Source organism: Nicotiana tomentosiformis, chromosome 11, assembly GCF_000390325.3.
Source record: "Nicotiana tomentosiformis chromosome 11, ASM39032v3, whole genome shotgun sequence".
Taxonomy (NCBI): Eukaryota; Viridiplantae; Streptophyta; class Magnoliopsida; order Solanales; family Solanaceae; genus Nicotiana; species Nicotiana tomentosiformis.
The window spans coordinates 122966484-122991029 of NC_090822.1; the positions used below are offsets into that span (position 1 = coordinate 122966484).

The 24546-nt window shown below is 34.7% G+C and overlaps 1 protein-coding gene and 2 long non-coding RNA genes across 4 annotated transcripts in view; 2 read left to right on the plus strand and 1 right to left on the minus strand.

The window, feature by feature from the left end:
• LOC138900896 (uncharacterized) overlaps positions 1 to 5048 on the plus strand; it is a 23871-nt gene extending 18823 nt beyond the window's left edge. The window contains exon 2 of the long non-coding RNA XR_011412230.1: positions 5016 to 5048. This is a non-coding gene — a long non-coding RNA (uncharacterized lncRNA). The remainder of the gene's footprint in view (positions 1 to 5015) is intronic.
• On the plus strand, positions 674 to 3321 carry LOC104086668 (uncharacterized). Its single transcript, XR_011412229.1, has 3 exons — positions 674 to 1378; positions 2331 to 2543; positions 2638 to 3321. It is a non-coding gene; the product is annotated as an uncharacterized lncRNA (long non-coding RNA).
• LOC104086669 (serine/threonine-protein kinase Nek6) lies at positions 4378 to 13322 on the minus strand. Of its 2 annotated transcripts, XM_009590988.4 has the most exons (14): positions 13181 to 13322; positions 12721 to 12877; positions 11985 to 12051; positions 7830 to 7895; positions 7669 to 7715; positions 7533 to 7578; positions 7292 to 7372; positions 7088 to 7130; positions 6949 to 6998; positions 6081 to 6162; positions 5819 to 5868; positions 5658 to 5731; positions 5512 to 5563; positions 4378 to 5416 (listed from the first exon to the last, which is right to left on the minus strand). In XM_009590988.4, the coding sequence occupies exons 2-14, from the start codon at positions 12840 to 12842 to the stop codon at positions 4517 to 4519; spliced, it is 1680 nt and encodes a 559-aa protein (XP_009589283.1). In that variant the 5' UTR covers positions 12843 to 12877; positions 13181 to 13322; the 3' UTR covers positions 4378 to 4516. The 2 variants fall into 2 exon arrangements, with proteins under 2 accessions (XP_009589283.1, XP_070044656.1); XM_070188555.1 differs by lacking the exon at positions 13181 to 13322 and having other exon boundaries at positions 12721 to 13159.
• Between the last annotated feature and the right edge of the window lie 11224 nt (positions 13323 to 24546).

The window sequence follows — 24546 nt, forward strand, 5'->3', positions numbered from 1 at the left end:
TTGCATAAGACATAAGATTTGAAAATTTGCACATGATATCTATTCTATTGGACAAAATGCCAAAAAAAATATTTAGATACAAGTTTTAACTCTAAAATTCTTAGATTGTCTTCAAGTGAAAGCTATTGGATACCTTTTTGCTGAAAATTTGGATACGAATTTTCGCCAATTCAAGGGTTATATCGCTAATAAAATAATGAAATCTACGAAACTAGCTACAATTACAAAAGTTCTTCTATTAATCTTAAAAGAATTTATTTTTCTAAGTAGCTTTAAATGTGCGCCTTAGAGTTTAAATATTTATCATTTAGTTATGAATTTATTAATAATATATTACCTTTTTTCAATATTTAACTAGTGAAATATGCATATCTTTTAAGATTTTAAATTTGAATAATTTTCTTATTAGAAAAAGAAAAAATAATTGATATTTGAATAATTTTTATCTATAACAACCAAAAAATATTTAAACATCAAATGTTATTATAGGTATATAATAATTATTCACTATAAAAATAAAAAAATATCAAGAACAAACGATACTGTTATAGATAAGTTTAGACTCACCGGCGGAGCCAATCATTGGCGAGGGGAGTCAATTGACACCCCTTTCGTCATAAAATTACATATATTATACATTGACTCCGTTGATTTCTTTGTTAGATTGTATAAATACATTTGAATGTTTCTGTAGCAATCAAAGGTGTGGTTGAGTGGTTCCCTTTTATATTTTTCCTCTGTATCAAGAAAAAAACAACTCATAGGGATTAGGAAATGGGAACAGTACTGGTAAACTTGAGTATTTTCACCATGTTAACAGTGGTGTATGTAGCAGCCGCCAAAATCACAGCTGAAGAGAGTGATTTTTCTCCGTCACCGGCACCGGTACCGGCGGTGGGAATGGACGCTGGAGCTGGGTTTCAACTAACCCAGTCCGGGGCCTTTCTTTTGTTTTGTCTGATCTTATGTTACCTCTATCTCACCGATAGTTTATTTGCCAATCCCGATCCAGACTCATTTGCAGCTTTTGCTGATGATTCAGATCAAAACTTGTTTGCAGATATTATTAATACTTCTCTTCAAGAAGATTGTTTTCCCTCCGAAATGGGCCTGAATAATCAAATACTATTTGGTATTGACGTTCCTTTGACTTCATCTGTCTTACTACATTCAGAGAACAGAGGAGAAATTACTACAGATGAACCACTGCAGGACAAACAAATGCAATCTGTGCATGTCAATGAAATTACAGTACTACACTAGAATTATTCACAGCCGAGAGACAAGAGTAAAGAAAAAGATTATTGCAGAATTAGTCTTGGTGATTTACAACAACAATTTGGAAAGAAACGTAATGATGCTGCAGAAAGTTTAGGAGGTAAGCCAACCGGCCCTATCACTTACAATATTGTTTCGTTATACTGTTGGTCATACCAGTAGGTAGTACTAGCAGTACTAGTACTAGTCTTAGTATTCTCCTATAACTAGTTACTTGTTTGTGTTACTATTACCGGATAACTAGCTACTTGTTTGTGTTACTATTACCGGTAGTTTTCGCACTATTCTTATCCACTAAATCTTTGTTATTACACGTTATGCCATTTGCTTCCGTTGTCTTATTTCCTTGCTGTTGTTATTGTTTGTTTATTGTGTCTTTTTCACTTTTCTTGAGTCGAATATCTATCGCAAATAGCCGTTCTTCCTTCGTAAGGTAGGTTTAAGGTTTGCGTATACATTACTCTCCCCAGATCCCACATGTGGGATTTCACTGGGTTTTTTGTTGTTGTTGTTGTTGTTTCGTTATACTATTGGGCTAAAACGATCAAAAGATAATCTTAGCAACATCAACAACTCAGTATAATCCCACTAGTGGGATTTGGGAAGGGTAGTGTGTACGCAAACCTTACCCCTACCCTGGGGTAGAGAGGCTGTTTCCGATAGACCCCCGGCTCCCTCCTTCCAAGAACTGCCCACCTTGCTCTTGGGGTGACTCGAACTCACAACCTCTTCGTTAGAAGTGGAGGGTGCTCACCACTAGAGCAACTCACTCTTGTCATGGTGTGATATTGTTCGCTTAACATGGTGTGATATTGTTCACTTTGGACCAAGCTCACATAGTTTTCCCTAAAAGAGCTCATACCATTAAGAGTTATAACTGCTTATAAGTAGCTTATTTTCCTTTCTATACTCTATGAACATAATCCAAATCAAAGAAGATTTCTGAAAGCTAGCACCTCCAGTTTCTAAAACATGAATTGTTTCCTCGGATGATCAAATACTGCTACTTGGTATTGACGTTCCTTTGACTTCACCTGTCTTACTACATTTAGAGAACAGAGGAGAAATTACTACAGAACCGCCAGATGAACCACTGCAGGACAAACAAATGCAAATTGTGCATGTCAATGAAACTACAGTACTACACCAGAATTATTTACGGCCGAGAGGCAAGAGTAAAGAAAAAGATTATTGCAGAATTAGTCTTGGTGATTTACAACAACAATTTGGAAAGAAACGTAATGATGCTGCAGAAAGTTTAGGAGGTAAGAAGCCGGCCCTATCACTTACAATATTGTTTCGTTATACTGTACACACTACCCTCCTCCAATTGTTTTGTTAATCTTTTATTTCTTGCAGTTAGTCCAAGTACATTTAAGCGCTGCTGTAGAGCCAATGGCCTAGCCAAGTGGTCATGTAAATTGAAAGTGCAGCCACATACAACTCCTACCTTAACTCAAAGGGTGGTGGAAAGTATGGCTACATTTCAGAGTGACAACACCATGAGCTTAAAGGTGTCTTACAATGGTGTGAATGTGAGGTTTCCACTCATTCTTTCATCAGGGAAAAATGATTTGGAAGCAGAAGTTGAGACAAGATTTGGAATACAAATTGGAAGTTTTTCTATCATGTACGAAGATGAAGATAAAGATTGGATTCTGATCACTTGCGATTTAGATTTACATCACGGAATGCACATCTTAAAAAATAAGGGCATAACTACAATGAAGATAAACTTAGTAAATCAAATAGAATGTGATAGAATTCCCAACTCGAATGCATAAAGTTCAAATCATGGATCCGCCTCTGCCGTGTTTCCAATATTTAGTATTCACCAGAGTTTTTTTTTTCCACCGGATGATGACAAGTTTTTTTGAGTCAAGTGGTTTACGTACTATGGGGTTGTAATTGTTATACTGGTATTAGATGTCCTAAGATAGTATTACTAAGTATGTATCTCTTGTATTCTTAAGATTGTTCCACATGGTATTAACAACATTAATTCCTAGCAGCAATTAAGATCTCTTTCCATCTTCTGCTTCACTTTTTTTCCCCTGTCCACTCCTTGTTTTTGATGCTATTCTCTGCTGTCTTTGAGATACAAAGAAAAACAATAACTTGTCAATCTTATACACGAGCGGAGCGAGATTCTAGTTACAGCTTCAGTAAAACCTGTAACTTTAGCCAAAATCCACCTAATATATACAAATAATTTATTCAGAAAACGGCCTTTTCTAAAATTCAGAACTCATAAACTCAAATTTCTTGATCCGTCTAATGAGCTGTGATATAATTCTAAACTCGAAGCCGTAAAATTCAAATCTTGGACTGCTTTCGCCCATATCCGTTGCCTGAAGCCTGATTTGATTGGCTTCTGAATCAGCAAAATAAGCTCGCAACCGAGATGGAAATAGATCAGTTCTACTTCGCAGCATCAATATCGGCCACTGGTATAGAGATCCCTAGACTTCGCGGCCGGTTTGAGAGGGTGTTTGGATTGGCTTTTAAGCTAGTGAAATCAGTTTTTAAGCTCTTTTTAGCTTTTTCAGTGTTTGTCAAAGTCAAAAAGTGCTTAAAATAAGTTAAAAACTGTTTAAAACAAGCTAAAAGCAATAAGCTGGGCAACCTCAACTTATTGTTTTTTGGCTTAAAAGCTATTTCTTTTGAAAAGCCACTTTTTTAAAGTCAATCCAAACGGACTCTCAATCTTATCATACATAGTATCTTTCAAGCTTCGGATATTTTTCGGTACTACAACCTTATATATATAGAGATAAAGGGTGCAAAAAAGGTTCAGAAAATGTCCTAAAAGCTCAAAAAAGTTTCTACATGGATTTAGGTCTACACGTCTTGTCTTATTCTCAATGTCTAACATTTTCTTCTTTTTTTCTATTTCTGCAATAGCTGTCTTTGAAAAGGAAAGGAGACGACCAAGTGGAGGACAAGGACAGGAAGAGCTAATTTTACACGTCAAAACAGACCCGTTCCATATAATGTAAAATTATTCTTGTACAATGACATGACATGCTAAGTGCCACATGATTATAACATTTTTCTTTATTCTTGAGAGGTAGAAAAAAAAGTACTTTTAAGTAGAAATAGAAAAAAAGTAATTTCTTCCTTTTTGAAAAAAATACAATTAAAAGCAGTTTTTAAAAGTTTAGTCAAGCATTAATTCAAGATCAATTCAAAAACAAGAATCAAATGCTTACATTTTACTAGAATTTTTTCAACAAACCTATGCACTCTCAGTTTCCTCACCTTGGTTTTGAAGATTCATTAGTCCTTTAGTCAACCAAATTGCTGTTTCTCTAGAAGAAACAGCTTCTTCCCCAAATGGTTTCAGCACACCAGCTAATTCTTCTATCTTTTCATGCTTAAGTAACTCTGCACAAAATTCAAGTAATGACTCTAGTGCTTCTGCCCTTTCATTGCTCATACTAATTCCCACATTGTTCTTCCCTTGTAACAAATTCAGTGTAGCCATTACTGACGTCTCACTCGCTGCACGTTTATGACCATCGTGTTTTTCTGTATCCCGATTAGTACTTAGATGATCAATGGCTTTTGCTGCAACTTCATTATATGGTTTTGGTATTCCTGGTTTCTTCAATGTGCATTTTTTTTGCTCTTCTGGTTGAGATTTTGCGTCTTTCTTGCTCTCAATAGGCCTATGATCGGTTGGTTTATGCTTTTCTTGATCTGTTCCCTCAATTATGTTATAAGTCTCCGCTAAGAATTCTTTCGTATCAGCTTCATGTTGATCAGTCAAAGTACTTCTTGTGGAGCTTCTTGAATTAGTACTTCCACTTTTCTTGACGGATATGCTTTGGAATCTTTCATTCTCCGGATTTTCTACTTTCATGCTCTGAAGGTTAATTTTTTTGATTTTACATGTATTAGGCGATTCGCCTTTGAGTTCATGAACATTTCCATCAACTGCAGCAACCTTGTCTTGTTTTTTGGCTTGTCTAATTTCCTTCAGAAGCCTTTGGTCTTTTCCTAATGTAGGCTTGGAAGTTGACTCATTACTATGTTTTGCTTCTTTGTTAGAAACTACTGATACAAACGCTGGTGGCAAATTCCGGCATTTAGCAAGGTATGGTTGTAAATGTGGATGCCTCAACAACTCTGCAGCCTGAATTTATTCGGCATAAAAAGTATTAAATCAGTTATATATGTATATGCAACGTTATTATGGGATACAACAAAATGCGAGTGTGTTAAACTGACCGTAGGTCTGTGCTCGGGGCTTTTTCTTAGCATGCTTTTGATCAATCGTTTCCTGGAACGAACAAATCAGTACAAGAAGCTGATGAATTAGTCTAAAGCTTAACGTATCATGGAAATGAGAAATCTATCGGTGTGTATTGTCTTACAATGTGGAGGAATATATGGTTGGAAGTGGAGAGACAGTGGATCTGTTTATTTTGTTGATCAGTCCAGGCATATCCTAATTGGTTAACTTCAAATTAAATCCTGTTCTTTCAATGAGTAGAAGGGAAATTGCAGAAGATATATAGGTTCTTATGTAACTTACCAGAGCTCGAAATGCAAGCATATGAGCAGCAATTTCAAACATACAACAACCTGGACAAGCAAATCATTATATCATTGCAAGCAATTCAGGGTAAAAAAGAAGTTAAAGCAGTATAATGCTATGTTGCTCAAACACTCCAAAAAATGATGCCGTACTTGTGTCGGATCCTTCAAATATGCATTACTTTTAGAGGATCTGACACGCACCCAACGGTATTTTTGAAGAGTCCGAGCAATATAGGTATAGCGTGATGATTATTTACCTAGAGACCATATGTCTGATTTGTATCCATAGGGTATATCTGCTAGGAGCTCAGGGCACATATATGTTGGAGTTCCCACAATCTATACCAAATTCAAGAATCATAATAAGATTAGTACTACTCAAGATGCTCCAGTTCTCTATTAGCTTTGTTAGATGAAATTTAAGTTTTCTTGCATCCCTCTATTTATCTGGTTCATCTGTTATATTGGTCACTCATCATAAGGGGAGTTCCGGAGCAACAATATTATTGTCTCTGTGTGACATATACGTCACGCGTTCGAACCCTGAAACCAGCCACAGATATCTGCATCAAGATAGGATGCCTACATTACACCGTCTGGGGTGCGGCTCTTTCCTAGCCCATGCAGAATGCTTCATGAATCGGGCTACCATATTTTTTTGAAAATACACTAACCGTAGAAAAGTTGAAATGTGGTACATTTTAAAACGCCAATACATCAACAAGAACTATATGAATCTCACTGAACAAGTCCGGATCGACTATATGAATTCTCACTGATCTTATCACTCCATTTAAGCTTATGTCATATCAATATTATACACAATAAAAACAAAGATAAAATATACTAGAAGCTTTCTATATATTACAGTGGTATATATATAAAGACCAACAGATGATAAAAATTATACTAATTTGGAAACAATGGAACCACCGAAGAAAATAGCATTATTACTAAAGAACGAGAGGTCATGGGTTTGAGCCGTGGAAACAGCCTCTTGCAGAAATGCAAGGTAAGGTTGCGTACAATAAACCCTTATGGTCCGGCCCGTCCCCGGACCCCGCGTATAGCGGGGTTTAGTGCACCGGGTTGCCCTACTAGAGAAAGAGAGGGAGGGTTCATTACCGAAGAGGCAAGGTCATCTTTATTCAGCAATTTGGCTAATCCAAAATCACCTGCAAAACATAAATCTCATAAGAAACAGAAAATTTGCAGAATTCTAACATAAAATAGATACCAAAAAGGACTGTTTAATTCTTTTTACCGAGTCTGATTTCGTCGTCTTTGGTAAGGAAAATGTTAGAGCACTGGAGCAAAGCAAACAAATCAAACTGTTAATTCTAATGTAATGATCAATGACAACATAAACAACAACAACAATAACTGTGTCTCAGTTCCAAAAAAGTTGGGACGAACAATATAGGTACCAAAATTTACAAAAAAAAAGTAATAATAATAAAATTCATACTTTAAGATCTCTGTGAAGAACACGATTGGAGTGAAGGTAATCAAGAGCCAGCAACAACTGAGTCAACCATTTGCAAAGTCTCTGTGGGAAGAACAAAGGTGAGCTTGAGTTAATTTCAAGGGTTAATTTAAGTGTGATTAGTGAATTTTATCTATGGTAATAGTAGTGTCACAATTATTTTGACATATTAAAACAACTAATTTTTACCTACTATAATAGTAAATTCTCATTTTTCAATTACCTCTTCAGGGAAAAAAATTCCTCTGGCTTTTCTAATAATTTCAGCCCTGAAAATAAGTACAATAAGATCTATCAACAAAAGCATATTAAGAAAAAAAAAATATTCTAATTTACAAAGCCATGTTTGGTAGACTTACATGTCTCCACCTTCACAGTAACTTGTCACAATGCAGACAAAAGAGTCCTAATTCATAACCAAAAAAATTTTTAAAAAAAAGTTTACTACAAGAAATTAAATTTACTGCAACATTCAGTCCCTGGAAAGATTCACAATGTTTATTAATTATGTTTTATGTACCTTCTCTACCCATGCATCCTTGTATTCTACAATATAAGGATTATCTAGCTTGGCTATCAAATTCATCTGCAATAATTAAAGTTGAAGGTCAGATAAGAATAATTACTTACTCTATTGGATAATTGTTTATACAAAAAGTGTTGCATGTATGGAATAATTTCCTTTTATAATACCTGGGATAATAATACGGGAATTACACAGTCACGTTATTGGAATACGTTTGATTTATTGACTAAAAATGGGATATACGGAGTATCTATCTATACTTATATTAAAAGCACGAAGGTCCTTAGCGAAATGTCGTTCGCCTTGTTTACCCTCTGTTAATGCACTTTATACTGGATAAAATAGTAAATATAAATAAACTAAATAAAGCCGTAGCATAAAGAAAATAATTAACAAGAAGAGAAGAAGTAAGAAACTCCTTCTTTAATTAGTATCCTTAATGGTTAATACTAACAAAGAGTGCAACACCAAATTTTTAGTCTGTTACCGTAGTTAAAAAAGGAAAAAAATATTTGAGGTAAACTTTTTAACTCTTAGATTGTTCGAGTATTTTTGTGATAATAAACGACTTCAAGATCTACATAGCTTTCGATTCAAATGCGGAATTACAAGTCAAGTTGAACGATATTCTTGTAGCTTTTTTATAAGTATTATATTTTTATTATAAACTTTTTTATGTATAGTACATGAGAAATATCTATTTTGTGTGAACATGCAATATATTGTTTTGCAAAAAAAAAAAAAAAAAAAAAAATCCAAATGACGAAAAATTACATAAAATTAGAAACATAAGACTTAAATATTTACTAAAAATCAATCATATATAAAGATATTACAAGGTACAATTGATAGAGTGCATGGAAAAACTATAGAAAAGATGAAATTGACCTCATTATGCTAGGAATATGAATGTCACTAAAAATTTATAATCTTGGAATATGGATGTCAGTAATAATTGCTATATAATAGATTTTTCCAACTGAATATAAGACTTTAATCTCCTTAATAATGTTCCGCAACCCTTATCTCGCCAACATAGAGCCTGTTTGGCCAAATCCTCAAAATTCATTTCTTTTTCTTGAATTATTTTATAATTCCTATAGTACTTTTTATTGATCAAAGAAATAGATATTTACATTTTGCTTGTGACAAAAACTACTTTGTTAGTTAACTGAATCTGTTTGTGTTTTCTAAAATAAATTTAAGAGTATATGCTTTTTAAAAAATTCAGAAAAAACCTCTTAAATCTTCCAGAGTTTATATTTTCTTAGTGAAAGTGGGAAAAAAAACGACAACTTGTGAAATTATAGTAATGAAATTATAAAGCTGTAATAAAACTTAAGTTGAAAATATTGACTAAGATGATTGATGACTTCTATTATCACCGTTTTTTTTATTTGCCGAGTTAGATAAATAATCATCATTTTTAGGAACCCACATTTTTTTGTTTAACTTTCATTTTATAACTCAAACGTATTTTGTTAATATAGTATTTATGTAATTTTTCAAAAAATATATATTTATTAAGACATGATGCAAGCGTAACGCGCGTATCCTAAAACTAGTACTATATTAAAAGCACGAAGACCCTTAGCGAAATGTTGTTCGTCTTTTTTACCCTTTAAAATATATTTCATACTAGACAAAATAGTCATTTCAATTATTTTTCTCATATTTAGGAACAATCATTTAATTGTTTTCCTAATATTTAGGATTCTAAAATCAACTAATGTTTCCTTATTTATATTGTATAAAGTATTTTTAACGCAATCAATCATTATTATCTTGGATTACCTTTTAACAATAACGTGCATACAACTAGAACAAATACGTTTATGAGGCTTAATCTACAACAAACATAGGAAATCTATTAAAAATACTTTATCTTTTCCATCACAAAAATTAAATGAACAACCTTTAACTTCTACCTTTCGAAGAATTAAATTGCGTTGGCAATATTTAACTCCAAAATGATTTATTTTGAAAAGGAGATAGAGTTCTTGTGTTTTGTTGATAAGGTAAAAAAATTCTATGAAAGTCAAAGTGAAAATGTATACTGTGGTAAAATTTAAAGTCTTAAATAATTTTGTTCATCTGGAGTTTAAAATACTTGTACCATTATGTATATGAACTATAATTAATTTTCATATTAATTTGAACTCCTTTCCTCAATCAATATTTTTTTCCTTATCGATATTTGAATAATATTTAAAAGCTACGCTCAACATTAAAAAAAATAACTAAGAAAATAGTTAAGAATACGAAAGAGATGATGCTATTCCAGCAAAACGGTAACTTACCACTAAGCGCAACCGATAGGTATTGTATTCGAAACTGGCATGTAATTTAAAGAGAGAGAGAGAGAAGAGTGGTTGATAAAAGTCAAGAACGTTGATAGTTCTTCAAACACAAAGATCCAAAAATAAAATGTTGATAAGGTATATATCAAGTTAAGGATAGAAAGGGCAAGTGACTATACACCATCCACATCACAGTTAAACATTTAAAAGTTGGAATGTGCTAACATTAAGAATTCGAGTTGTTTGCATTACTTGATTAGCAAAAGAATTCAATCCAATTCTATTATAAATTCATCATATAAGTAAATCATCTTTCAAATTGACACAATGATTTACATAAATTTGCACCCTTAAGAAGGAATCAACGTTGAAAGAACAAAAATAGAGGAAAATCGATTGTGATATAAGTAGTATTAAGAGTTAAATCGCTATTCATTTAACTAAATAGGATCAATATTCGTCATTTAAGTTACAGTTTTTTCTTAATTTTTTTATTTTATAACTCAAACACGACTATTAATACAATATTTATATGATATTAAAAACTTATATTCACTTAGATACACGCGTGTACCTCTAGACTAGTAATATAAAATATGTGTTTTGTGTATACTAAATAAGATAAATTTTTATTCCGATTTTAACCTTAATTTTTTTTAAGGACTTTGGGGAAGAGCCTTGAAAAAGGGCATTTTTGTCGTTATAGTGTTTTATCCCGGAATTAAGTAATCCCCGAATTACTATCATATCCTCGATGTAGGATAGAATAATACCACAATTGTAGTATAAATTAATCCCGAGATTGCTAATTTCGGGTTCAAAAATTCAACCAAACGCGAGATAAAATAATCTTGCATCTAATCCCAATATTATTATCCTTTACCCCACCAACCAAACGAGTGCTAAGGTTCTTGTGATGGTTTTTCCATTTTGCCTTTGACCATGCTGGTAAAGAGGTATTATCACTTTTAGCATGTCGCTAGAAATTATTTATATTTGATAATCGAAAAAGTGTATAAAATGTATATAATATATATATATATATATCGGCTATTATTTTAAGAGCGGGTATACGAAATCTTTTCTCCGTTAGAAAATAAGTGCAAGGACATGAACATTTCTCATTTAATAGCATTGAAAGCTATGACAGAAAGAATAATTACTTGACAGTAAGGAAAAGAAGTTGGAAGTTATTTCTTACATTTATATTCTCTACCAAACATTTTACATCTTACTTTTTTTTATTTCTCATTGTTTGTTTTTATATATTTGACAGGGAGGTTGTTACACCAGAATGCATTTGGTCAAAGCAGGTCAAGTTAGGTGTGCCTAAAAAATGAAACATTCCTTGGTAGCAATAATAGGAAAGTTAATTTATCACAGCCATCTACCACTTTCGTGTGAGGAAAAAGAAAGTGAACATGTTAGGAATATGCTTACGTCGGAATTTTCATAAGCGGTGTCAATATTTAAAGTAGTGAACAAATAAATAAATTACTGTAATAACAAACGATATTATTTTTTATATTTATACCTGATATTTTAATTTTATTTATTACTTATACATACATATTGGAAAATTTTTGACAAAGCAGTGTCACGTGACACCGCTTCAAGCAAGGGCGCGCCTATGCCCCTGATGTTAGGTTCTTTTCTCTTTACATATTATAAGATAATTATAACTAAATCATTATAATAAGTATTAATTAGCAATAAGATTAATAGTTTAAAAAGGCAATTTTCTCTACATTTCGGAACCTGATTCATTTAAATGTAATACTAACATTTTCTCTTAAGGTTAGTGTTAATTTAGAGGAATGAAAGAATTGTTTTAATTAAAGTGACTAACCTCTTGATGGGCAGTACGCTTGAACTTTTCTGTCTGTTTAGCCAAACGGATCTTCTTCATTACATACCTACAGTTGAACATAATTGATTTTTTTTTTGTTGAATAAACCACAAATCAAAAACCAAAAAAAAAAAAAAAGACACAAAGAAAATCTTTACTACTAATGAGCATTGCTGGAAATCATGTGATTATTCTATTTGGTTAATGATATAGCAATTGTTAAGACATAACTAAGAAAAAAGTATATTCTATGTGACAGCTTAAATTTTTAGACAGGGTGATCACATACCGGCACCCAATATCTAGAAAAAATGTACGTATTTAGCCCATAAAAAGAATCAGCTCTGTATGTGAGAGAGAGCGTGTTGAGACATAATTAAATAAAATAAAAGTATGTTCTTTATAGCAGTATAGTCAGTTTCATATAACAACAACAAATTGAATAATTTTCCAGAAGTGATATATGAGGAGGGTATGATATATACAACCTTACCCCTACTCTGAAAGGGTAAAGAGACTATTTCTGATGAACCCTCGGCCGGAGAACGGGTGAAAAAGTAATTACAACAAGTAAGAATAACAACAACATAAAAGAAAGACAAAAACCCGACAAAGCAGTTAAACTCTAGGTAGTAATAGCAATCTAATCGGTTCCATACAAGAAGGGAAAATGAAGAAGATCGAAGCAGAAACCTTGAACTATTATTAGATGAAGAAGAAGAAAAAGAAACATTACTTTCTTTTCTCAAACTTGTGATGAACAAGAAATGCAGCTCCAAAAGCTCCTCTACCAATGTGTTCTATCACTTCATAATCTTCCATCTTTGAATATTCAACTTCATTATTTCTCACCTCCATTTTTGCTTTTCTTATTTTTGGACCTCAGCTTTAGTCTGAGAAAAAAATAGATGTTATTTACACCATATTTAAATGGTCAATTTTTTTCACTTAGCCAATGAAATCCTTTACATATCACAAGATCATTGAATGGAATTTATGGCTGTTTCAGAAATATCAACAGAAGGAAATGAAATCACAGTAAAACTCAGGTTTGGAGCCAGAATAAGATCAGAAAAAAAAAATTGGAATTAGGAGGAAGTAGGGGCTGGGAGTAGAAGAGGGACAATAAATAAATCAAGAAATCATGAATGAAACATGACCAAATGAAGAGTATTCAATACACTAGTAGTACATACACATTAGATTTTTAGTTGTTAAAAAGATTGCCAATAAACCAACAAGGTTTTGGTTCTTGTATTTGTGGAACTAGAAGATTAGTGCTTTGAAAAGATGTAGTATTTTTATAGAGGAGTTTTAAAAAATAAATAAATAAACACGCAAATAAATTAGGAGGATCCAATATTTAATATATATATATATATATATAAAATTAGATCTTGCATATACACTTTTTCGGAGAAGGATTAAGATAAACCTGTTCCGTCTCTCTAGCTCTCCTATTTAGAACATGAAAGACAGGATACTAATTACTCCCTCCTGTCCACGTTATTTGATTTTTTTGTCTTTTTTTTGTATTCCATAATATTTGATTTTTTCAGATATCAAGAAGGAATTATCTTCTTTTTTTAAAAGTTGTCCTTGGAGTAAAGAGCCTAGAAGTATTTGTTATATTTTCAATGAACAAATTAAGGTTAATATGATCAATTTTATTATTAATTAATGCTAATAAATTCCTTAATATGTTTGAAAGTAATCAAAATATCAATTAAAATGGACAGGAGGAAATACTAGTGAAAGTAATTTATTTGAGTCACTTAACAATTAAATATCAGACCTTGTCCTGTATCCTTGAGCTATGTAGAGTACTTATTTCTTCCCGTATTACATTAAATGTGTGGTAGATCCAACAATTGAGTATTTTCTATTAAAAAATTAGTTTAACTTATGTACGCATATGGTGTAAAAGAATTTTTGTACAATCAATTCACCTAAAGATATTAAAACTAATTGTCCACAACAAAGAAAAATTCAGAATTTAAATTTAATGAATTCATATTTTTGTTCTTATTATTGAACTCATTACAAATTTAAAATTATCCATTCACTAAAAAGCGAAATTATATATATTAACTATAAGTCAAATTCTAAAAAAATTACTATATAGGAAAGCTGAGAAAAGAAGTTTCTTATTAAATTCATCAAAAAAGCTCAAGGAAATCATGATGGGAATTAAGAAAAGGAGCCACGCATGTGTGTATGTGAATTTTAATTGAGAAAAAGGAGGGAAGATTTGAGGCAAAAGCAAAGTGTGCAAGAATTGTTGGGACAGATATGCAAAAAGCTCTTCAGCTAAATTTTATTTGAAAGAGAAGGACCACCAATTAATGTGACAAAATAGATGAGATCTCTTCGCCCTTAATCCGATTTCGAGTTCGAGTCTCGGGAATAAAAAATTTCATGATAAGAAGTGTTTTATTTCTTAAGTGAACTTATCACTATGAATTTGAATTAGTCGAAACAATTATGAATTTCGAATACCAAATATTTGAATAAAGAAAAAAGTTGAAAGAGAAGGAGCAACCTTTGCTTTTGCTTTTGCTTATGTTTTCTGATTTTTGGGAAACTTATAATCATTATTACCATAGCATGTGGTTGGAAGGTCAGTCTCCTTTATCAGAATATCTTAAACATGCACTTGACCTCTTAACAAAAGAAGATCCACTTGCTTAATTCTTGGTTAATATATACTACATGGAGAATTAATTAATCTATGATTATCCTATAATTGGTTGGTTTCATTGTTTCTTAATTTATTCATTTCTTATAAGAAGGGACTCTTGGAGTAATGGTAAAATTTTTTGTATGTGACCTATAGGTCACGGGTTCAAGTGGTGAGTAAGCTGTCTGTAATACATTATAACCCTTGCGGTGTGGTTCTTCCCTAAATCATGTGTAAATACAAAATAGTTTGTGCACCGAACTGTTCTTCATTCATTTCTTGTAAGTTCTGACAATGAATATTTGGTTTGTCATTCTCATTTACCTAAAAGACCTAAAAGATTGTATCCTCATATGTATTGGGCCTATCACTGTATCAATTGGCTTTAAGGTGTGCTTGTTACGAAGGAAAATATTTTCTATTTTCCTAAAAAATGAGTGGTTTATCACTTATTTTTCCTTGTTTGGTTGGTGAGTGGAAAACTTTTTCCGGAAAATATTTTCTAGTGTTTGATTAGAGAGCATAAAATAATTTTTATGCTACTCTCTTCACCTCCCTTCCCCCCAAGTCCCCATGTTTGTGTATAACTAATACTTGTATTAGTTATACATCATACTTGGTATTATCCTATATATAAGTAATGCATAGAAAACCATGGCATTAGTAATACCAAGGCTACTAATGCATGCATTAGGTTGGTTAAAGATAAAATTATTCTTAAAGTCCCTTAAAGCTTGAGAATGTGGAGGGCATTTTTGTAAACAACTATTTTTCTTAAAAATTATGCAATGCATTATAATTTTAATACACCACACCAAACAGTAGATAAGAAATAATATCTGCATAACTAATGCTTGCATTAATAACACATGCATTACTAATCCATGCATTACTAATGCACCTTATTCCGCATTATTCTTATACACCCTACCAAACGACCCCTTAGTGTTTGCTAGTGGGATAAATTTGTCAATGAATAAAATATTCATCCCAATTTCCAATTAGTTTTAAAGGCAAAATTTGGCCTATTGTACAAACATGGACATAATTTAAAAAGTAGCCTCAGAAAAGGCCATACGATGCAAAATTGCTAGAATTAGTGATACTAGATTGCAATCTTGGTGGAAGGCGTTTGGCCTCGCTATAAAGATTGAAAAGTTTGTAGCTATTAGCTAAAGGGTCTAATATGATAAACGAGACATAATTGACTAAAGTAGGTTTGGTAGACTGATGTGATTTTATTAATACCATAATATTGCAATTATTAACATCAATCAAAACTTGATTAAAATGTGAAGAATACGGTAGTGCAAAACAATATCTATTAACAGTTGGTCTTAATATATTTTCTTCTAAGCTCTTTGATATGACAACCAAAGATCTTTAATGGACCATCAATCGTTGTGGCGGGATAAATATAATTCATCCACTCTTAATTAAAGATCTTTAATTCGAGCTCTGAAAAATAAAGATAATAAAGAAAAATTTCTATTATTACATAAAAAATCCTAAAATGATTCCTTACCCGAAATATTTTTGAATAAACCAAAAAAGATCATCAATCTATCATATACTCTTCGCACAAAGACAATCAATATAAAGATGCACAAAGAATTTCGTATTCACACAGGGTTCGGGGAAGGCCCGTACTCTAATGGGTATTATGTAGACAATCTACTCTAATACAAGTATTAGTGATTGCTTTAACAGCTCGAACATGTAACCTATAAATTACACAAAGATAATTCTACCATTGCTCTGAAACTCCCCTTCATGGATCTCTAGCTAGATAACTATATTTTCATGAAAACGTGCTCAAATTGAGGACAAACATTACTACTTGCAAGTAAACTTCGTGAGTTTGTACTCATTTTAGAATTTGTGACAATTAAAATGGGAATTAGGCTTAAAATATCAGTGAAGCTTTCCTGATGTAAACTAAGAGTCCACCAAACTGTATAGAGAACCTGGTTTTCTATCAGTTCACACAGAACACACACACAGCACTAAGTAAATGACGCAACAGTATTTTACGTGAAAAACTCTCAACTCACGGAATTAAAAACCACAACCTACACTCGTAAGATTTCAACTTCACTAACCGAGCAAACTTTAGATTACAACCTATTGTAACCTAGGAATTAAACTCTTAATCCCTCACCTACTTGCAATAACTATATTGCAAGCCTCTTTGTAATAACTCTATTATAAAGCTTACCACTTTGACTAACTCTAGCCAAACACAAACACACTGTTTATGATTTTACAGAAGATATCCTACAAGATGATTCTAACTAAGCTGAGTAGGAATTACAAGTAAACAATATTAACAAAGATACAATAATACTAAGGACACACGATAAACTCAGTGCTGGAATCGGGCCCTTTATTCTGTTGCTACTTTGTTCTTCAAGCCTTGGAGTCAATGAAGGGCGACATCACACTTGAGAGAGACTTAATGATTTTTCAAGTGTGTGTTTTCCTTGCCTCATGTTGGTAATATATAAGTGAGGTCATTGGGATGATGTAAGCAAGTACCCGGTACAAGGCATGCTCCACAAAGTGACTGATGCACTATTGCTGTGCAATGCAACAGTACAATGACTTTAACAGTTGTAAAGAGTTGACTTGTACTGTGACCGGAGGAACTGATAGCCATCTGTTTCTTCTGTCATTTCTTTGACTAATAATATTGAAACTTGTGCCAGACATGTGATTTGTTGTTTTGAGTACTTTGAGGTTGTGTAACAAGTTTCCGATCTGGTTCTCATATGAAGTTTGTTAAATCATCAAAATACACAGGCACATAACTTATTAGTTTTCCCTTTTTGATGATGACAAACTTAGAATTGAAGTTCCCCCTGAGAATCAGATCTCTATACAATTCACCCTGCAGATTAGTTTGATTCCCCCTAAGAACTTGTTTCCCTTTCTACCCCTCCCCCTCCCCCCCTCCCCTTCAATTTTCTTTCCCCTTTTGGCATCATAAAAAGAATATATGCAAGTAAACACAAAAAAAAGTCCAGCACAGTTAACTCATGCCACTTGTGTGCATACAACATAGCTAAAAATATAGCACAAAAGTATAACATGCATAGCAAAAGACTGATATGCTCATTGATTAATTTGAGGAGAAAACAGAGGTAGTAGTACCATTGTTTACAAAACATCCATACAAAAAACAAATTTAAAGTACCACAGTCATAACAACAATAAGACAAAAAAAAGGACATTGGGGTTAAGGCAAACATCATTAAACTATACACTGAGAAAGGGAACTGTTTAAGGGGTACTGGAAGAGGGAGGGAAGGATGAAGAGGCAAGGGCTTTAAGAAGAATATCCACTCGAGCATTTTCAGACTGCTGCTCTTTTAAGTACTCAACATGTTTCCTCAAGTGTGCATTTTCAATAGTCAAGCGGGTAACCTCTGCACCTTGTGTACTGCTAGAACCAGGTTCCTCCTTTGCTTGACTGAGTTGTCCTTCAAGAATGACATTTCTAGCCTTCAGCCTCCTTATTTCCTCGTTAGCAGTAGTCTGAGCATCAATTAACTGAGAAATAGTAGAATTGCTGCCAACACCCCCTTCTTGTCTATACACTCGCATTCCTCCAAGGTTGTTATTGAGAAAGTTTGCTTTCGATTTTCCACTACTGCTCTTCCCAAAGGGACTTTGAAGTATTCAAACACTCTAGTGAGCAAGAACCCATAAGGCAAACCATGGTTCCCGCCCTTGAAGTCTGCCACTTTTTTTATATGTTCAATCATTATACTAGGAATGTTGATGGTAGTGTATGCATCCATTGCTTCCATGAGGAACATGCCCGCTTTTGAAATAATAGAACGCCTCTCTGTGCGTGGGAGCAGGACCTTGTTCACCATCTCAAACATAAGTTGATGCTCTGGAAGGAGGGCCTTCTTGTGCATCCGTTCCCCTTTCTGAACAGCCTACGCTTTTAGAATGATCTTTCTAAAGTCAGGGGAACAGTTCCCTTTGATAGATGAGAGCCCCTCAGTGGGCACACCCAAGATACTTCCTAAAACAGCTTCATCTATCACAAAATCCACTCCATTAACCTTCGGGTAGATATTATCGTCTTCCACAGTAAACAGATCTGTGTAGAAACTGTGAACATCCTCTTCATAAACCTTGGGACTCTGAATGGTAAATAGATGAGCCCACTTCTGAAACTCACAGATTATAAACAGTTGTCTCATGCCTGACATTTCAAGAATGTCAGCGTCAAATGCTTTGCCCCATAGTACCCTTTGCTTCTTCAGGTTTTCTCTTCTCTCAACTTTAGACACTTCTACTTTGACTTTCTTGGAGGAATCAGGTTCTTCTCTATCACTTGCCTTCCTCTTCTGAGACTTCTTCACACTTTTCTCCTTCTTTTCAGACTTAGTTTTCTCACCAGACTCCTTTTCTTCAACACTCTTCTCTTTATCAATCTCCACCCCTTTCACAGACGATCCTCTATTGGGCTTTGCAAGCACAGATTTCTTAGAGGATTTACGAACCAAGGAAGCAGGTTCCTCATTTACCTCTTCATCTTCAACATTCATAATGTTTGCCGGAGGCACATCCTCCTCATTCACTAACTTTCCCCCTTTCACCAACCTTCTTCTTTTCTTTTTCTTCTTGTTTCTCTTCAAAGCACTCTCAAGAGTTCTTTCTTCTGCTGCCTAGTAGTGGGCCTTTTAAGAACGGGCTCTTCGAGAATTGCCCTACCACTTCTAACAACAATAAAAATTGCCACAGTCACATCATCATAGTTTTCCTCACTGCTATCATTCTCTTCCTCAGACAAAGGTCTCATCTAAGGAATTACAGAGTCTATGGCACTGCGTCAAAGTGAGGAGAAGGATCATGGTCAGTACTATCTAGGGGCTCCTTTGTAAAGCATGGGGTTTTATCCTAAGTAGGATCAGAGTGTTCTTCTTGGGCAGAGGGAGTAGGTCCCTCTGTTATTTCCCTTGTAGTACTAATTAGTACCAAGTTACCATGAGGCACCGGTTCCCCACTTCCAACTCTATTTCCTTCTCCTTCCCCCTGAGACCCGGCGGTCACATCACCATGCTCATACTCCCCAACCAACCCTCCATCGGTAGCGATAAGTAACATATTTTCTAGAGCTTCTCTCTCACTCACACCCAACAATGTAGAATCAGTAGATGCAAGAGAGGCATTACCTGACGAAGAGGTAACATTCATATCAAATGACGGAGCAGAAGGAGTGATAGGCACTTCTGATGCTTCATCACTACCAGCAACATCCCCTTGGGCTATAGAGACCGCCCCAACTTGCTGACTTGAAACCTCTGGTCCCTCTTCTCTGTTCATTATTTCGTCGTCTGCCATTTTTTCTGGCGAAGCAGAAGGAGAGGTTGTAGCGACAAACCTTTTGGGGTTTTCACTGGGTGACAGTTTAGAGTCAGGCTCATGCTACAGTGCTTCATGAGACGAAGATGCACACTTGAAGACTCTAGATTCTGGGAAGATATGGTGATTTTTTGGAGTAAAGACATGAGAAAGAGAGGGTTTTTGAGAGAAGAAAGAAGTTTGATAGCTTTGATGTAGACATTTGTGAGAAAGATGTCTTTTAGGTTATTTAGAGGGGATGAGGGACCGGTTACAAATGGGTGCAACGGACAGGTTAGACGGGTCAGTTTGTAACGGGTGTGACATTTGAGCTTAAAAAGGATGAGAAAAAAGGCGAACACATTTTAATGATGTGTCATTTTTATAGCCGTTTAATATGCATATGAGTATAAAAGGAACTACTAACCTGAGTCAAGAGAACCAGGTTCCCTGACTGAGTTTTGTAAATATGAGCCTCATCCTTCTACCAAAATATAATATCATTAGCTATTTGGTTGCTTTGTAGTTGACATGCGTGTTTACCTGTAACGGTATAGTATTGAGTTAGAAATTACCAAAAAATGCTTTTTAGCAGTTTACCCTTTTTATTCCTTCATAGCCAATCATTGAGGGAGCTGATGCTCAGTTCAATTTTATTAGTCCCAACTTCAGTCGATTCTTTTCAAAATGCTCTCTAATCAATACTTTGTTGAAGATATCAGCTACCTGGTCCTCTATTTATCAAAACTTCATGCAAATGAGACCCTTCTCAACATTGTCCCTGAGAAAGTGATGTTGCACATCAATGTGCTTTATCCTCTTATGCTGAACTGATTTCTTTGCCATTTTGAGAGCACTTGTGTTGTCACACAGTAATGGCACGCAATTAGAAAACACTCCAAAATCTTCCAGTTGTTGCTTGATCCACAGCAGTTGAGCACAACATGAAGCAACTGCCACATATTCACTTTCTGCAGTAGAAATAGCCACATAGTTTTGTTTCTTTGTACCCCATGAAATCAAACATGATCCCAGAAAGTGTGTCATCTCAGATATGCTCTTTCTATCCACCAAATAGCCAGCATAATCAGCATCAGCATACCCAATTAAGTCGAAATTGTATCCTGAGGAATAGTAGAGGACCAAGTACTGTGTTCCTTTGAGATACCTCAGAATTCTCTTAGCAGCTTTCAGATGAGATTCCTTTGGACTTGATTAGAATCTAGCACATAATCCCACATTGAACACAATATCAGGTATGCTGACTGTAAGATACAAGAGTGAACCAATGATACTCCGATACATGGTTTCATTCATGGGGGAACCAAGTCCGCCCATGTCCAGACGAGTGATAGTGACAATGGGAGTATCAATGGTCTTTGAGTTTTCCATATCAACCTCTTCAGAAGCTCTTTAATATATTTATGTTGATTTATCATCGTTCCCTTAGAGGTTTGCTTAACTTGCAGACCCAGGAAGAATTTTAATTCCCCCATCATGCTCATCTCTAACTCGCTTCCAATAAGCTTGGAAAACTCCTCACATAAGGAATCATTTGTTGCACCAAAGATGATGTCATCAATATAAACTTGCAGAATCAGCAGGTTCTTCCCTCGTTTCTTCAAAAAGAGAGTGTTGTCAATTTTCCCTCTTGTAAAGTCATTTTCCAGAAGGAATCTGGACAACCTTTCATACCATGCACGAGGGGCCTGCTTAAAGCCATATAGTGCCTTGTCGAGCTTGAATACATGTTCAGGATACTCATGACATTCAAAACCAGGTGGTTGTTTGACAAAAACTTCTTATTTTTAAATATCCATTCAGAAATGCACTCTTGACATCCATTTGGAACAATTTGAATTTCATATAAGATGCAAAATCAATGAGAATTCTGATGGCTTCTATTCATGCAACTAGAGCAAAAGTCTCATCATAGTCAATACCTTCTTCTTGATTATAACCTTGAACCACCAAGCTAGCCTTGTTTCCTGTTGTATTCCCAAACTCATTAAGCTTGTTTCTGAACACCCATATGGTTCCAATAATAGTTCTGTCAGAAGGTCGAGGGACTAGGTGCCACACACTATTTCTCTCAAATTGATAAAGTTTATCTTGTATGGCAGCAATCCGGTCAGTATCTTTCAATGCTTCCTTGATACTTTTGGGCTCAATTTGAGACAGGAAGGCTGAGAAGGCAAACATGCTTCTTGCCTTTGATCTAGTTTGAATCCCTGAATCAAGAGGAGTGATCATATTCTTGAGAGGATGTGAGTTTTTGTTCTTCAAGTTGGACACCTGAATATTATTGTGAGAAGACCCAGGTTCCTTTGAGTGGGATCTATCGTTAGCATCCATGGAAGAGTGAGTACCGCTTATCCGCTCAGTATCAGGAGTTTCTTGCACGATATCAACAACTCTATTTTCTGCTTCAATTGCTATAATAGAGGGAATAGGTTCCTCTGAATCAGCTGGAGGTTCTGCAACATCTTCGTTATTAGATTCCTTGACCCGACTTATCAGATCTTCCTTCCCATTTGCCATATCAATTACTTCTCTAGGAACCTTTGACTGCTTTCCATCTATCATGTGAATCTTTCCCAGTTAAGTGGTGTGATTCATCAAAGATTACATGTATGCTTTCTTCAACACATTGAGTCCTTTTGTTATAGACCTTGTATGATTTGCTTTGTGAAGAATATCCAAGAAAGATCCCTTCATCACTTTTGGCATCAAATTTTCCCAGCGCTTCCTTACCGTTATTGAGAACAAAATATTTACAACCAAGCGTTCTCAATTAAGTCATCTTGGGTTTCCTCTCGTTTAGTAATTCATATAGGGTCTTATTTAAGAGGGACCTGATCATGCACCTGTTTATCAAATAGCAAGCAGTGTTTACTGCCTCAACCCAAAAGCTTTTTGGTACACCACTGTCGATCAGCATTGTCTTTGCCATGTCTTCAAGAGTCCTATTTTTCCTCTCTACAATACCATTTTGTTGGGGTGTTCTGAGAGCTGAAAAATTATGACTTATACCATTTTTAGCACAAAAATCATCAAATTTTGCATTGTCGAACTCTGTACAATGATCAGATCTTATGCTTATAACATTATGGCTCATTTTCACTTAAATCTGCTTCACAAAAGCAGTAAAGACAGGAAAAGTTTCATCCTTAGTTATGAGGAACAAGGTCCATGTGAATTTGGAGTAGTCATCCACAATGACAAAAATGTATTTCTTTCCTCCTTTATTGGGCACCCTCATAGGTCCACACAGATCCATACGAAGAAGATCCAGTGGCCTTGAGATGCTTACTTCCTTTTTGGCTTGAATGAGGACTTGACTTGCTTTCCTTTCACACATGCATCACACACTTTGTGATCCTTGAATCTTGACTTTGGCAGCCCACGGACCAGAACCTTCTTAACTAGCTTGTTCAGCAAAGAGAAGCTTGTATGTCCCAATCTTTTGTGCCACAGTTCAGCATCATCATCAACAACACTCAAACATATAAGATTTCCATTGTTTAAGGACACAAAGTCAGCTACGTAGATGTTTTTAAATCTTTTTGCCATCAGAACCACTTCACCAATCACAAGATTGGTGATTGTGCAAGTCTTTGATAAGAACTCCACTTTATTTCCTTTGTCGCAGATTTGAGAGACACTCAGCAAGTTGTATTTGAGGCCGTTCACATAATATACATTCTCAATTGAGTGAGTGAGTATCTTCCCGGCTCTTCCAACTCCCATAATATATCCCTTTTTGCCATTGCCAAAGGACACACTCCCACAGTGCAGGGCTTTGAGTGAAAGAAAATCATCAGTGCTTCCAGTCATATGCTTAGAGCAACCGTTATCCATACACCATCTTTGGTTGCTTCCTTTCACTGCTCCATGCAAATGGAAATCAGAGATTAGACTTAGGAACTCGGACAAGTTTGGGTCCCTTGTAGTGAGAAAAGAGGCGAATTAAACTTCTTATTGTCCAAGCAGGCATCACACATTTTTTATTGGAGAGATCATGTTCCTTAGCAGTAGTTAATTTTTCAACAAAAACTTTATTTTTCTGTTAAGACTGAAATCTAGCTTTACATGAGTCTTTAAAATGCCTAGTGTTACCATAATGAGTGTAAAGTCAGTTATCAGGGACAATAACATACTTGCTATGTGGGTTGTAAGGGACTTTTTCTTTTTGGAACCCAATTCCTTGCATGTTCCCCCCTCCCTCCCCTCCCTCCCTCCCCCCCCCCCCCGTTGCTTTTATACATGGAAGTGATTGAATCAGAGGACCAGGTCCACTTTAGAGATTTATCTAGGTAATTTTTAACCCTGCCCAGATCTTTCTGAAGTTGTCTATTTCTTTCAAGTTCAGCACACAGACTAAATTTAACCATTTTGAGCTCATTTTCAAGTTTAAGGTGTGCCTCACTCGCTATTTCCTTACCTTTAAAGTGTTTCCAGAACTGTTTTCCCTTTCTAATTCTTCTACTGTTTCCTTTAGATCCATAACTATCACCAACA